Source organism: Odontesthes bonariensis, chromosome 5 (genome assembly GCF_027942865.1).
Source record: "Odontesthes bonariensis isolate fOdoBon6 chromosome 5, fOdoBon6.hap1, whole genome shotgun sequence".
Lineage (NCBI taxonomy): Eukaryota > Metazoa > Chordata > Actinopteri > Atheriniformes > Atherinopsidae > Odontesthes > Odontesthes bonariensis.
The window spans coordinates 24,316,787-24,331,818 of record NC_134510.1 but is presented as its reverse complement, the minus strand read 5'-3'; the positions used below and the strand labels follow the sequence as shown (position 1 = coordinate 24,331,818).

Below are 15,032 nucleotides of genomic sequence, written 5' to 3'. Positions count from 1 at the left end.
ACTGCTAGAAAGTAAGATCACCTGTCACGCTGTTGTGAACAAAGAGCGGGATGCAGTGGGGGCTGTATTGAAGCTACTGGAACGCTCCTGTTTGTGAGCACATGAAGCTTTGACACTGGGAAGCTTATTCAGGGATTATTAGAGCAAAGGCAGTTTTTGTAGGTGGGCGGGGGGGTTACAACACAGGGAAACGCTGCAGTGAAAAAGGTAAACAAAGTCTTTAATCAGTCAGTCAGTGTTTGAGCCCCGGGAGGAGTCGAGAAAGTGCCCAATGTGAAAGTATGCAGCTTCCAATGTGTTCGTGAGATTATAAGTAGAGGTAAAACCTGGCAGTGATATGAAGCGGATCCTAGCTGCTGCTCGGGTCCAGTCTGATCCTATGTAGCAGGCATCCTCCTACATTTTCTCTCGCATAATTTTGCCTCCGTCTTGTTACTTCATTTGAAGACATGCACCCCCAGCGTCCTCTTCCCCAGGCCATGCCCTCCTCTTTGGGACAGCAGCTGCGGGACATGGCCATGGGTCTGGGGCGAGGCAAGAACCTCCTGGGAGGAAACTTCGCCTATGGCTTCGTCCAGTCGGTTAAGGAGTGCCTTTATTTTCTTCTCTGCTGCTGGTGCATCAAAGAGATCCTGGACTGACAGACTGCAAGAGAGTATATCAAGTGGCAAAAGATTGATTTTTCCCATTTATCTGTTGGCTCCCACAGTGCGGTTTCATCCGGCATTAATTTAATCAAAAATGGAGTGTTTGATCAGCATGGCTGGCAAAGCACTGGTAAGTTTAAACTCTGTTTTATGACTGAGATCATCAGCAAAAGTAGTTCAAAGCAACAATTATCTTGCTCTCTCTCTCTCTCTCTCTCTCCCTCTGAAAACAGTATTTCAATATGTTTTCTAAACTATAGAATTATTTTCCTGTCTCTTTTTCAGTGTCTGTAAGATTCCCTTTTGAGGTTTGAGAAATCACACCTGCAACAGATTTAATGGATATCCATGGCAGGACTGTGTTCAAGTTTTCAGGAATCAACTCTGATGATCTGAGATTCCCAGACATATGGAACCCTAATGTAAACTGTAAAACACAAACTGGTGTGGCAATGAATAAATGAGCTAATGAACAGAAAAGTATTACCTTTATGTCTGGATTTTTGTTTCTACTTATTTATTCATTTGAACGTTCAGATGTCAACTCACTCACAACGTTCAGAGATTTTTGTGAGGGGAAAAAAACCATTTTGAAGTGTTAAAAATGGTAGTATTCTAACGTCATTTAATGACTTACTATTTATGCGATTGCAAAGTTTGCAAAATAGCCGAGGCCTTACTAAATTTTTCAGTTAAGGATAAAAACATTTGATCACTGGAGAATAGTGATCATCAACATCAAAATACAAAAGCCTCATGACTACGCACTGTTGGCGTGAAAATCCAAAGCCTGGCCATGATGAAAATATTAAACAAATTTATATTTTACATTGTCTACCTCACCTGCGTGTGTCAATCAAGTTGGCAGCTCTCGCACTAATGGAAAAGTGACATCAGGCTGTCATTGGTTTAGCTGGATGACGAGGGGCGGGACAAAGATAAATCGCTGAATGTGATTGGACGAGAGGAACGTGGCTCACGAAGTTCGGGAGGCACGTTCTAAGTTCTCAAGTTGGATGGGAAGAGAGTGAAGTGCTGCTGTTTCTGTGTCATATACTCTGGGGTCTGAAGTAAATTCATCAACCACGGTAAGAACAACCTGAATTTTGATGTGACAAGTGTTTTCACTTAAGAGTAACGACGACACTCCCGCTGCCGTTTGTTTGTTCACTTTAGCCGCCTGCGTCGTTAACGTTTTCCTGGTTGCTTGTCCAAAGTGGAAAATTGTGTTTTTAAGGGCAATTTGTAAACAATTCTCCCGCTTCTTGACACCTTAAGTAATTTACCATTTTCAGACTCACCCTCGCCAGGTTTCCTTTAAAAAAAGATATTTTTAAAGTTATAACGCTGGTAATTGTTGTTCTTTATGGGGCCATCTTCATGGGACATTTCCTGTCTCACAAACTCAAACCAATCTCTTTGCATAATGACTGCATGACATGGCTGCTGTGCTGGTGATGCTGTGGGCAAAGTTTGCTTTGGTGTTTTACTCATGGCCTTACTGCTGTCCAAAGGGGTTGTCCTCTTCTGTATTATTCCCTTGACCTTTTTTGGTAAGTTTTCCCAGCATGCGACCAGGACGCGCTTATAGATCTGAGTAACTGTGTGTTTCCTTGTGTGCACACACACACACTCACCCACACTCACACAGGCGAATGCATGTGTTGCCATGAATGAAATACACAGCAAACGGAAGGGATTTTTGTTTGTTTGAGAAGGTGATAAAAAAGTGTCTGTAAATTAGAAAATTTGTGGCACTACTCTATGTGGCACTGACCCCAAAAGCCAGAGCTTGATAATTAGAAGTTACGGACAAGAATTTGAGAACGAAACCAGACAAGATGATTTTCTCTGTTTAAAAACCTCTGGCTTTGTGATGCATGCAAAGTAATCCTTTTAAAACTGTCCTTAAAACGCTTTTGTATTCCTTGTGGCCATCTTCTGCATGCTCTCTCTTTCAGTCTCCAGTCAATCTCTTGGTAGCTATATTTAGCTGGCGTCTATTTAAACCATTCCACTATATGCGCCACAATTGCTCCTTAGGCCTTGGGCTAGATTCAGTAGACTTCTCTTGGGAGGCACTCGATTAGGAGACCTAAATTGCAGAGCTGGGAGAGAATTGAATTTGGGAAGTGAATTGTGTCATTACCCAGCCAATGTAGGAGAAATGCTCAGTTCTCTCTGCATTCATATTACAAACGTACAAGAAATATGCAATCGCTGATTACGTGATCCTTATATAACAGCTTTAGAGAAGTCTGATAACCTGGTTCTTGACAATAAGCTTGTTTTCATTCAAATGACCTGAACAACTGTAGACGTGCACAAGATAAAGATCCACCAACTAATCAGCAACAGCATCTTTCTTTCCTATGCCAACTACAGATATACCGTACACCAGTTAAAATGTGGTGGATTGTAGATCGCAACTGAAAAAAAGACCAATAACTTTTAAAAAGATGGACGACCCGTTTAGCTGTCAGTATCTCCAGAGTAGTGCAGGCCTTAGTTACCCATGTGTGTGCCAAAACATTTTTCAGCTGGTCAAAAGCTAGGGTGCCTACAACCCCTACAACACACACAAACTGCTAATGAAGAGCTGAATGCTCCCAGGCAGTAAGACTTCCTGTCCACACACTCGTATACACACACACACACTCACTCACAAGACATTGGTAACAAGTTACAGTAGGTCTTTTATTAGCAGAATGGGTGAGGCTGAATGGCAAAGGCTTGAATTCAAATCCCGTGCACGTGTAAACAGAGTATGTAAATTTCTTAAAGCTACAGGGTTGACCTAATTATGAACCAGTGGCGTCCTGTTTGCCGCCTGTTGGTGTATTTTTGTCTGTTATATTTAATTATGTTGCATATGGTTGGAAAATCCAATGCAGTTTTGCTGTTAAGCGCACGAAGACCCCGAGATGCGTCCGCCTCCGACTATCTTTCACAAAACGTTGTTGTGTTGCAGGAGACGGGCAAAGCCTCTGGGGGGGCCATGTCTGGCGGCAGCAGTTCTAACAACAGCTGGACCATCCTCACTGAGGTATCCGCCCGTTGTAACGATTATAGGAAGATGTGGAGTAGCTGCGGATGACCTAATTGAAAATGTATTCCCTAAAAAAGAAAGTTCCTTGTCCCAATTGGTTTTTCTTTTGGGTCACCTGAATATGAATTAGGTTTCTGCCATGTCTCTTTGTTTTTTGTTTTTTCTTATATAACAAGTATTCGTGAAGGCAAACTGGCCTGGAGGCGTTTTACACTCTCTCACACACATGCTCATTGTCTCATTCGAAGGCATTTTTGGAACAGATATTGTTACAGATGGTGATACTTGCTCATCACTGATGCTCATAGATGATAAAGATGTCTGTATGCACTGTATGATTTTCGAATGCTAATGTCTGACTGTCTTTCTGTTGTAGGAGACTGTTGCTGAAACTCTGATGCCCTTAGCAGCGGGGACAGAGCAGCATGAGGAAAGCCACACATCTGCAGCAGGTGTTTTCAGAGTACATTTAGGCATTGTGGGATTATTCAAAAATGTATGGCTCATGGAAAAACATGAGCCATACATTTTTGGACCGATCATGGCACAGAAAAGACATATTTGAACACTTGCTGGATGTGGTGATGCACAACCTTGTTTGCCCATCATCACACAAATCTGGAAAAAAGATTTGTCTTGTAATCTTTGAATCTGACGGTTTAGTTATCACCAAAGTAAGTTTAGCACTCAGAACCACATGTGAGCTAAGCAACCGTCTCATCCTAACGTTGTCAGTCAAAGTAATATGGATCAGACCCCGCACCGCTCTGTTTGGTGAAGAACAATGGACTCCTGATCTTCCTCTGTGTCTGTTTCTGCAGCAGCAGTGAACAAATCGGCTGAGAGCAGTTGCCAAAGCTTTGAGTCCATCCTATTCCTCCTTTACTGCTGTTAAAAGACAGGCCGAGCTGCTTTTTTAACTGTGACATTCAACAGCTTACCGTGGGGGCCTTGGGAGGAAATAAGTTGATAACTATAACAATTTGCACACTCTTTCTGCGTGCTTTACAGGCAGCAGAGTTGCTTTTTATTGCCAAAGGAGTCGTTTATAGACTTTTTAGTTCCTCTTTCTGGCACTGGTTAAGAATGAAAAGTGCAGATTGTTCAAAATCTTCAGTTTATGCTGTTTTTAGTCAGCAGAGGACTGCTGAGAAAGAGCTCTGAGGCCTCCCAGGCCAGCTACATTATGCTTCTTTTTACTCCCATTACATGTTGTATCTATAACAAAGCTTAATGGATGCTTTGACTGACTACAGCCATTACTGTTACGTGGGGGGGGGTCATTCAGAAAGTTAAATTAGTATTGATCCCAAATATTGGGATCAATGTTATCCTGGAACCTGTGCCTGCCTTGACATGTTATGAGTGTGTATCAAAAGTGTGATCACCGCTGCTGGCAGACACTCGACATGGTGGTAAAATCCTTAACACATACTCACTTTTGAAATGCAACACTGTTCAGCATTCAGCATTATGCCCATCCATCAGGTGCTGGTGTCACAAGCAACGGTTGCTCCATTTCCAGGAGTGACGGTTGAAGAATGTTGAGCTGCTGTCCTAAATGCTTCCTCGCTGTGTCTTTGTTTGATGAACCAGGTTCTGGAGAGAGCAGCCAGCCTGCAAATGGTGCAGAGTCTGCAGAAAGGCTCCCTGCGGAGGACTACCTTGTAAGAAAGGAATACAAATCATGCTCTGTTATGCAACAGTATTATTTGTCAAATGCTTTAGCTGAATATGTGTTTTTGACTGGCCAATGAGAGTATTCTGCTAACTCTTGTTCTATAAATGTCTTATGGTTTGAGAGATTCTGCTTCTTTTTTTGTTTTTAATTGCCTGAGAACGTGTATTAAATCCGTTTATGCTTGAGCAGGGGTTATTATTTTAAGCAACAGTTTCCCACTGGTGCCCAAAAATCTGTTTTAATACCCTTTTTAAAAAAAAAAAAAAAAAAAAAAATGTATTGACTTTATTCTTCTATCCAGGTATCAGAAGAAACAGCAGAGCGCAGTGGAGACTCGGGCTCAGATCAGCACACCACTGGACCCTCTGCTGTCACTGAAACTCCCCTTCCTTCCTCCTTGGAAGTCGCCGGCGCATCGATCCAAGGCAGCGACGTAGTCAGCCAGGCAGAAAGCTTACCTGAGGGCTCGGCACAGTTCAGCTCTGACCCCGATTCATCCTCCGACTCTTACACCCTCTTAACTCCTCCCCCTAATGAGCCCCAAGTCTCACCGCTCGGCACAGAGACTCTTGGAGGTGCAGAGTTTACACAGGATGAAACGCTGCATCTGCAAAATGGGGAGGAGCTACAACCAGAGGGGGAGGAGTCAGATCAGTACCCGAGGTCAAGTGACCTAAGGAAACAGGCAGGTATGAACAAAACTAAAAAGATCTCGGTCGGGTCATTGCTCCATAAATACTACAATATCTAAAGCAAAGTTTTATGATGTGTGTGTCATTGTACAAAGACCATCACATTGCATGCTTTTAATCTTTTCTTCTTCTGGACTAAGCCACGTGTACCATTTGTGTTTGAAGTGTGCTTGGTGGAGCAGCTGGTCATGGACTTGCTCAGTATTTGGGCCAGGAGGTTGCGGGGAAAGGATGTGGTCGGTATGAGCAAGGGAGCATGACGTGACAGAAAAACTTTTAGCTGCATGACGCCCTGCAGAAGTAAATGGTCTGCAGGGGGACTGAGACCTTTAAGGTTGTAGCATTGTTGTGGCTTTGATCTGCAGCTCTCTGCATTGCTACAGCATGAACGGTTTAGTGGAGTTCAGGGTCGTGAGTTCAACAGTTCCTGTCGCTTCTTTGCAGTAAAATGAGATCCGATTGGCTTGGAAAAAACTGAAAAACGCTCATGTTTGAAGGTACCAGAGGTTACCCAAATTTAAGTTTTCGACTCGCTCTGTAAGCCCCCCCGAGGTTATAGCCATATTTATGCAGCTTAAAGAAAATTAAGAACATCAGAACATCACACACAGCAAAGCCAAATATAAAGCATGTCTAACCTTCCATGAGAAATGTTGTCGGACCGGCTGCACCGCCTCACTTGCACTGTCTAAAATTAGGTATCCGAGCAAAAGACTAATGCTATGTCCAATAATATTCAACAAATGTTTGTTACAGTTGACATTGATCTCGAAGTTAATGTAGCCTGATAATATCGATGTAGTCTGCTGCTGCATCAGAAGACCCGTTTCCTCTGTAATTCTGAGGAAGTGTTTCTCCTCTCACTCGCAGCACTTCCTCTGACCTCTGAGCTGCAGACTCGCACAACACTTTTCCCCGTTGACAGCTTGGGCATTTTGTTTTTGAAAGAAAAGCACCTGGCATCAAATTGAGCAACTTTCTGGACAAACCGTTGCTGTAGCTGGAGGACTCTCTTCTCCTCCTACACGCCTCCGCCCGCCCTGCCGAGTATCGGCAGCACATTCAGCTGTGAGCTGCTCATATGAATTTTAATTTGACATATAAATAAGGTTGAATCTGTTGTCTACTGTGATTATTTTTTTTTTTTTTTCTAGACAAAAAAACGCAGCTGCTGGGGAACATTTTAGCATTTTTCTTTTTTTTCTTGAATTCAGTTTTAAATCCCCATCCGACGTTGGCTGGCAGTGGGCACATTTTATATACTTAGTATTCTGCAACACTAATATTAATGTTAAAACGGTAAACATTTGTAGGAAATAACTTGTGTTGCCGTTCAAGTCATATCTCAGTGCTTTTAGACAGAATGTCGGCCAGCTGGAGTGTGGTTTTTAAAAAAGGAAACCTGTAAATAAAGAGGTCTTTATTTTTAAACCCGCAGGCTTTTGTGAAAGTAAAAAGTCTACAAATCTTTAAATTCCCAAGTCCACAACTAAGAGTCATCCTCTCCCACAGTAGACATTGATCTTCAGCTTGTGTATGTAGTCCAGGCTTTTCTTTCTTTCTTCGATGCCATCAGCCTGAAACCCGTCTGCTAAATGCCAGCTTTGTGGCTAATTTGGCTGGTCCCAAAGAATGAGTAAACGTCTTGCTCTTTGCTACTATGGATCAATTAGTTGATCGATCAGAGGTCATTGGGCTTTTTAGGAGGCACATCTTCAGGAAGCAAGCACTAACACGAGCTAGCAAGAGGCCCTGCAGCGCCGCTCGGTGTGAGAAAAGCGATGTGTGAAACGTGGAATGACGGCTTTCGCCTTGGTCCTTTTATGTGCTCCAGACTCTCCTGTGGATTCGGAGGTCGTCGAGGAGAGGACGGCGAAGACGGAACAGGAGGGAACCCCAGAGGAGAGCAGGAAAAGGTCTCTCTTAGTAGCTCTGGAGCAGATTGGAAGGAGAGAGGAGGACGAAGAGGGGGAGGACGAAAGAGAGTTTCAGGTTCCGCAGCAAGAAGACGACAGCGGGTTCTCTGTGAACAAGTGCATCCTGGGTGCCATCATTCTGTTGGGCCTCGGTACCATCTTTTTATCGGGTAAGCATCAGATTATGACAGCATTTATGAACAACGTTGTGATGTCATCTTGGACTGACTTTGAACATGTTAAAGTGAAAAGTAGCTAACAGTGGAGCAGATGTAGGATGCTCTGAGACTGAGGTGTATTATACCTGCAGGTGTGCTCATGGACCTGGATGAGGGTAGGTTATTTTAATGTGTTCATTTGCATGAGGAAATTCATTCATTTCTACTTCGCTACAGCATGCGTTTGTGTGAGTGCATGAAGGGGAAAAAAAAGATTTTGCACGAGATGCTTCTTAAGGAGCTACTTTAAAAGCTCTCCATGCCTTTAAATGTGTGCAGGTCACTTTTGCAGTGAGTTTATTTCTTGTTGTTCGAAATGCCTGGATTTCATTTATTTTTATTTTTATACAGTTTGTGAAGAAATGCAAAGACAAATACCTTGAGGAAAAACAGAGGAAAGTTTGTAAAGTTTTTCCAAAAGCACTCGATGTATTGTTCTTGTACCGTTTTACAGTATAAGACTTTGCGATGATATTGGGTTGTATAAATGCTATTTATCCCTACAGGGGTAAAATAAACTTTAGATACGACACCCTTCAGTGAATTGTTGCCTGGTATAGATGTTATATAACAGTGTATTCTGCACATCGAGATTAAACTCTGCACATATTTTTTTGGCAGAGAGTGACTATGTTACAAGGGAGCTGAAAGATGCCGAGGCGCCAGGACACCAGGTCAGTCTGAAGTCTGTGCTCCCTCCATTGTGTGCGCTAAACTTTGCCGCCACATGGATTTTTAGTGTGTACTCAGTAGGAGACCACAGACAGCAGAGGCAGCACAACAGCTGCTATCTACAAACTGCAAACTACAGCTTGGGCGCTTTGAAAGATAAATAAATACGTGACTACAATGATTTGGCAATCTCACGGATCAATCTTTTATTCACATTAGAACATATGGCTGTAGACAATTTTTAATTTAATGGCCAGACAAAAAGTCTGGAAAAGTGAGTAGCACTTTAAAGAAGAAGCTGGAGAGACATGTTGAATCTGATTAGGTTAATGAGCAACATGGCATGAACGTGATTGGGTGTAAAAAGTAGTAGTAGAGGCTCTAAGAAGTAAAAATGAATAGAGGTTCGGCCGTCTGCAAAAAAACTGTCTACAAATTATAATGTTCCTTCATGTTAAATTGGGACTACAAAGAATATTCCATCATCTGCAGTACGTAATATCATCAAAGGATTCCGAGGATTTGGAAGCATCTCTGTGTGCTGGTGACACAGCAGGAAATCAATGTTGGATGTCCATGAAGTGCTCAGGAACGCTTCCAGAAAGCATCGTCTGTGAGCGCGGTTCAGCGTGCCATCCACTATGGCAGCTTAAAACTCAGTCACGCAGAGAGGAAGCAAATGTGAACCGGATGGAGAAACACTGCTGTCTGAACCCTGTTCTGTGGGCAGATTGATCAAAATGTTAAATTCTTTTTGGAAATCCTAAAGAGAGGAACGATCCAGCTTGTTATCAGCCTGCATCTCTGCTGCTATGGTGGAGCATAAGTGCCTATGGACCTGAAAGCGTGCACATCTGGAAAGGCACCTTCATAGCTGAAAGGTATATACAGGATTTAGAGTAACGTATGCTTCCATCCAGGTGACATTCTTTTCAGGGAAAGCCAAAATTTCATATTTCAGCGAGACGACTCTAAACCATATACTGCATTTATTACAACAGCATGGCCTCGTAGTAGAAGAGTCCAGCTGCTGGACTGACCTGCTGAAGACACTTGGTGCATCGTGAAATGCAGAATTTAACAACAAAGACCCAGGACTGTTGAGCAGCTGCAGTCCTATATCGGACAAGAATTCCTCTCCCAGCAACTCGTCTCCTCAGTTCCCACATGTTTACAGATGTTGTTTAAAGAGGAGGGGATGAAAGGTGGTCACCAGGGTCCTGTCCCAAGTTTCATGAAGCACCTTTAGTTCAAGATGAGCTAATATTTTTGATGAAATAAGAAAATATTTCACTTTCAACCTTTGATATGTTCTATTGTGAATAAGATGTGGGTTTATACGATTTTCAAATCTTTGAATTCAGTTTTCATTTACATTATACACAGTATTCCAACTTCTTTGTTTGATTTTCAGTTTGTCGTAGCAGTTATCTTAATTCCTGCAGTTGTGTTGTACTGTGTGTGGTGTTATGTGTTGACAGGAGTGGCTCAACCCTGAAGTTCCTCCCGTCCGAGTAGAAGGTGACAGTTCAGAGCTGCTACATAAGTTAGCCCAAGGGAGCCAGCAGATTTCTGTCCTACAAGCCCAAGTTCAGGTGTGGCTCTTTTCTGTCTGTTTTGTGTGTGTGTGTGTTATATAAATATACACACAGTACATGCATTACACAGATGCATGTCTTTGCATAAATGAGTGTGTAACGTTCCCATGGGAACCCTCCTTTCTTGTTCTTTTTCTTTAATCAGGCACAGAAAGAAGAGCTAAAAGTAGGCAAGGGACAGGCAGCAGAGGGAGCAAAGGAGCGGCTGCACTGGGAGGAGGTGGAGAAGGAAAACAGTAGGTTGAAGACAGAGGCGGCATCTCTCCCTGTCCTTCAGAAAGAGAACGACAGAATGAAGAAAGAGCTGGAGTCTGTCCCGGCCCTCCAGAAAGAACTAGAAACACTGAGATCCACTGTGACTGAATTAAAACTCTCCTCAGGTACAAATGGACTGAGGGAGGAGGAAGGAAGGGTTTATGGAGGAGAGTAGAAAATGTAGAGGGATGATACTTGGTAGAGAGCAAGGAAAACTGTAGAGTGTTAAGTCTCTTTCTTTCTTTTCTTTTTTTACTCATACTCTATTGCACTCTTTTCATCTCTTGAGTTTTATTGACTTTTGTCTCTTTCAGCAGGGAGTCAGACAGCTCAAGCTCAAGTGAAGCCTTCTATGTCGCCCCCCACTGGCCAGCCAGAAGACAGCAGGCGGGACACAGCCAGGTCCACTGAGACACAGGCCAGGAAGCCATGGGATGACAAGAAGGAAAAGAAGGATCTTAAGAGGGATAAATCTGAAATGGGCAGCAAGAAACAAGACAAAGAGAAAGAAAAGTCTGCAATGAAGGAGGGAGAAAGAAAGGAGCTTAAAGATGGTGGTAGAAAAGAATGGAAGAAGGGAAAACATGAGCAAGGGATGCCTGAAAAGGAGAAAGATAAGGAAGGTAAGCAAAGGAAGCATAGTGATGGCACTAAACAATGGGATGAGAGAAAAAAAGAAAAAGCTGGCAGAGGTGATGATGGAAGGCCTTGGAAGGATAAGGAAGGTAGGAAAGCGTGGACAGAACAGAGTGAGAAAAAAGAAAGGAAAGAAGATAAAGACTGGAAAAGGGGAAAGTCTGACAAAATGAATGAAGATAAAAAATGGAGGGGTAAGGCAGAAAAAAAGGACTGGCAAGGAGGAAGAGATCAGGGTGAGAGACAAGGAAAGAGCAAGGAAGAATGGAAGGGAGAGAAGGAGTGGAAGAAAATGAAAGATGGCTTTAAGGAAAGTGGCAGAGAGAAGCGAGAGAGAAAAGAGAAAGGGGAGATGAAAGAGTTTAAAAAAGACCTTAGCTGGAAGAATAAAAATGGCAAAGATCATGCTAGAGAGGGGAAAGAAAAGGGTGAAAGGAAGCAGTTGGAGACCGGCAAAAATGCAGGTAAAGAAAGGATGGGCAAGGATGAGAGGAAACAGGGGAATGAATACGAGTCAAAGAGCAGAAATGGAAAACAGGATAAGGAATGGAAGCGGAAGGAAGAGAAGTGGGATCAGAGGAACAAGGAAGATGAGGACCGTAAGAGAGGAGGACAAAAAGAGAAAAGGCAAAACGGGGACCGGAAAAAGGACAAATCGGACACTCTAAAAAATAAAGATGAGCACAAATTAACTGAAAGTCACGGCCACAAAGAGGAGCATCTTTATGGAGATCAAAAGCCTTCCCACACACACCACAGGCCCTCTGTGGGACAGCCAGAATACTGGGTCCAGCAGAGAGATCGCCTCCGACATGATCCCAGGCCACCTCAGCAGTGCGACTCGTTGGAGACGTGCGCTCAGGCCGAGCGGCTGCTCCCCGTCCCCTTACCCGAGTTCGAGGCCATCCTCCAAACCTATCTTACCAAGGCAGAAGAGGCGGGTGTGGATAATTCCCAAAGAGAGGAGCTCAAAAAGCTTGCCACTGAGTTCTTCAAGGATGGAGTGTTTGTACACGACCAGATGAGCTTTCAGGACTTTGCTGACGATGTGGCAGACATGTTGGAAGACTTGGTGGAAGGGGAAAACGGGGGAAGCGACGATAGTGCCATAGAAGAAGAAATGGAAGGCTTTGAGAGGGAAGTCATGAAAAGGTTTTCAGTGCCAGGAGCCGGAGAGAAAGAGGAGAGAATCAAAGGGGAATGGAGGAAGGAGAGTGGACAAAGACGTGGCTGATGGGCTGATAGAACTGATGGATCTGTCAAAAGCAGCTATGAAGAGTCGGGGCAGATGAGGGTTTACTCAGAGGGATCGCATCCTTTTTCTGACCACAAATGCTTAAAGGTATACATTTATCAACCTGTCACCCTGCTGCAGGATGCCATATCTCGTCGTGCCACTTCCATCTCTTGTCCGTTAGAAGTTTTACCTGCACACACACACACACACACACCTTAGTACACAGTGGCATAGGAAGGGCTTGCATTTACATCAGCCCGTTATGTTTGACGCGAATGTTTGGTCCAGATAACGCCTTCTTAAATAGTTTCTTTTCTTTTCTTGTGAAATGTGAAAATCCATTGGTGTGAAAGTGATTTCTCTTTTCAGTCTGCGTATGAGAGATTGAGCCCTGCTGGGTCGAGTCGGAAGGCTTTTGTTATTTCTGGTATTTTTAGTCTTATTTCAACACTACACCTGTTCCTCTGCGAACAGCACCGTGCACTGTTAACGTCTTCTACCTGTTCACCGACCTGTACCTGCAGTACGCCGTCTTTGTTCTTTTGTTACTCCAAGCTGAGTCTCAGAAAGTCAAAATTTCAAACGAAACATTTCATTTTTTTTCCTAAAAGATGGCCTCAACATGGAGAGCTGAAGACATTTAGTGGATGTTTAATGAGGTATTAGCTGTCTGTACGTTCTGCATCCAAAAGATAACCTGCTGAGGAAAAAAAAACTTATAGAGGTTAGTTTTGTATAGAGAAATGAATGTTGGGCACATAAGATATTGACATGTTGAACATGTTTATTTGTTTTCAGGTACAGAATTCATGCCGTGCACTAAAATGTCCTCTGCTACTGTTTGACTATGAATGTAACACTTCTTTAGGTTCATTAGGGTGTCGTGGTATATTTCTTTTTCTATGTTTACACGGTGATGAACGAAGCTAATGGGAGGGCCTGCAGCATATTTGAGTGTTAGGATGTTTCTTTGCTCCTGCTGTATGTCTTTAAAAATAATAAATTGAATTTGAATTGAACTTGGTTTTAACTCAGTGGTTTTATTTTTTCTATCTCCAAACAGCACATCACACAACCAGTGGAGCCTCAAAGTTTCTGAACCCTGTGGATTTGTACGTGTTTCTGTGTAAATATGACTTCAAACATCAACTTTAGTTCTTGGAGTAGATGAGGGAAACTAATTTGCCTAAGTTTGACCAAAGAAACAACCTCGGTTATTAAGGAAATCATCCAGCATGACATTTTTGAGTGGCAAAATCAGTTGAACTTTTACTTTCTTAATCTGTCGTGACCCCTTTGCTTGTCACTGTTGATCAGTTCTGCACATTAGCAGGAAGGAATTTCCTCCTCCAGTAGAGAACATTTTAAACTCTGGGACGTTTGTGGATTTCCTAACATGAGCTATGCACCTCAGGTCACTGCACAACCTCTGGTTCTTCCCTCTGAAACATTAACTTCACACTTTGACCTTTGTCTGGCAGAGTGACATGCGGTTAGGGTCGTGACCGCCACCGTGCTGTACACATCAGGATCTCACAGGATATGTTTTGTATTCCTTTTATCTAAACAAATGGGTCAGAAATTCCCCAAAATGATTCACAGCGCTGATAAACAGTTGGTGGAAACATTTAGTCACACTTACTGTTAACCAAAGGGTTCACGTCCTGCTACACAGACATGTAATACTGGCATATATGTATCTATATAGAGTCCATCACAAAGGGTTCACAAACTCAACTATTATTTCTGGTCATCTGTCAAGCTTTATCGGCATGTTATCCCAATGATTTACCAGGGGAGAAGGGCAACATCTTTTGTGGAACCTAAATATTCATAAGGTTTGTGGCTGTTAGCATTTTAAAAACTATTAGATGCTGACGGGTAAATGCAATATACATGTGTGTATTTGTCTTTTGCAGAGAGATCAGTCGTCCCTGGCATACAGATTGCTTTGACTTGAGTGGACTCGTCTCTCCACATGCATGTTTAATCTGTTGCCTCTTTACTTTTCTCATTAGTCTCTTTTCGTGTGGAGCAACAACCTGATTGAGTGGAAGAAAGTCAGAGCGGCTTCGTGTCATTCAGTCACAGAGTCTGTTATATGAGTTAGTCATTGTACCTGTTTGAGACTGAGAAGAAATACTGGCCTGCTTAAATGTTTATCCTTATGAATTGTGTTCATATCCATGCCTCTTCGTCATATGTAACTGCTGCACTGGAGCTTTATTTCATTCAAGCAGAAACCCACGTATTCAACTAAAATACTTCTCTCAAGGCTAAATGCTGGATGAGTGGATGCAACAGGCAATCAAGTGGTTAAGGGCACAGGAATCAAGTTTTAAAGTAAAGAGAAGTCCTTACTGTGAACACAAATTCAGCTACAATAACAGGATATTAATCATAGAGCGGCCAGCAGCATTGCCCTACAGAG

General features: G+C 42.9%; 2 protein-coding genes across 5 annotated transcripts; both read left to right on the top strand.

The window, feature by feature from the left end:
- The first annotated feature begins 31 nt into the window (after positions 1-31).
- Positions 32-1,107, top strand: lenep (lens epithelial protein). Its single transcript, XM_075465544.1, has one exon. The coding sequence runs from the start codon at positions 450-452 to the stop codon at positions 639-641; it is 192 nt and encodes a 63-aa protein (XP_075321659.1). The 5' UTR covers positions 32-449; the 3' UTR covers positions 642-1,107.
- A 505-nt stretch (positions 1,108-1,612) lies between these two features.
- On the top strand, positions 1,613-13,620 carry pbxip1b (pre-B-cell leukemia homeobox interacting protein 1b). Of its 4 annotated transcripts, none has more exons than XM_075465537.1 (12): positions 1,613-1,735; positions 3,619-3,693; positions 4,073-4,148; positions 5,293-5,363; positions 5,679-6,066; positions 6,235-6,309; positions 7,904-8,155; positions 8,296-8,319; positions 8,825-8,877; positions 10,357-10,470; positions 10,619-10,853; positions 11,046-13,620. In XM_075465537.1, exons 2-12 carry the CDS (start codon positions 3,646-3,648, stop codon positions 12,596-12,598), a joined length of 2,889 nt encoding a protein of 962 aa, XP_075321652.1. In that variant the 5' UTR covers positions 1,613-1,735; positions 3,619-3,645; the 3' UTR covers positions 12,599-13,620. The 4 variants fall into 4 exon arrangements, with proteins under 4 accessions (XP_075321652.1, XP_075321651.1, XP_075321654.1 ...); XM_075465536.1 differs by having other exon boundaries at positions 11,043-13,620; XM_075465539.1 differs by lacking the exon at positions 6,235-6,309 and having other exon boundaries at positions 1,614-1,735; positions 11,043-13,620.
- Positions 13,621-15,032: the final 1,412 nt, after the last annotated feature.

What these genes read in the sequence shown, in the direction of transcription:
- lenep (XM_075465544.1), top strand. Translation starts at nt 450, where the DNA reads ATGCACCCCCAGCGTCCTCTTCCCCAGGCCATGCCCTCCTCTTTGGGA.
- pbxip1b (XM_075465536.1), top strand. Translation starts at nt 3,646, where the DNA reads ATGTCTGGCGGCAGCAGTTCTAACAACAGCTGGACCATCCTCACTGAG. An exon ending in GCGGGGAAAGGATGTGGTCG is followed by an intron (nt 6,310 to 7,903) that starts GTATGAGCAAGG and finishes TATGTGCTCCAG; the next exon opens with ACTCTCCTGTGGATTCGGAG. An exon ending in GCTCATGGACCTGGATGAGG is followed by an intron (nt 8,320 to 8,824) that starts GTAGGTTATTTT and finishes TTTTTTTGGCAG; the next exon opens with AGAGTGACTATGTTACAAGG.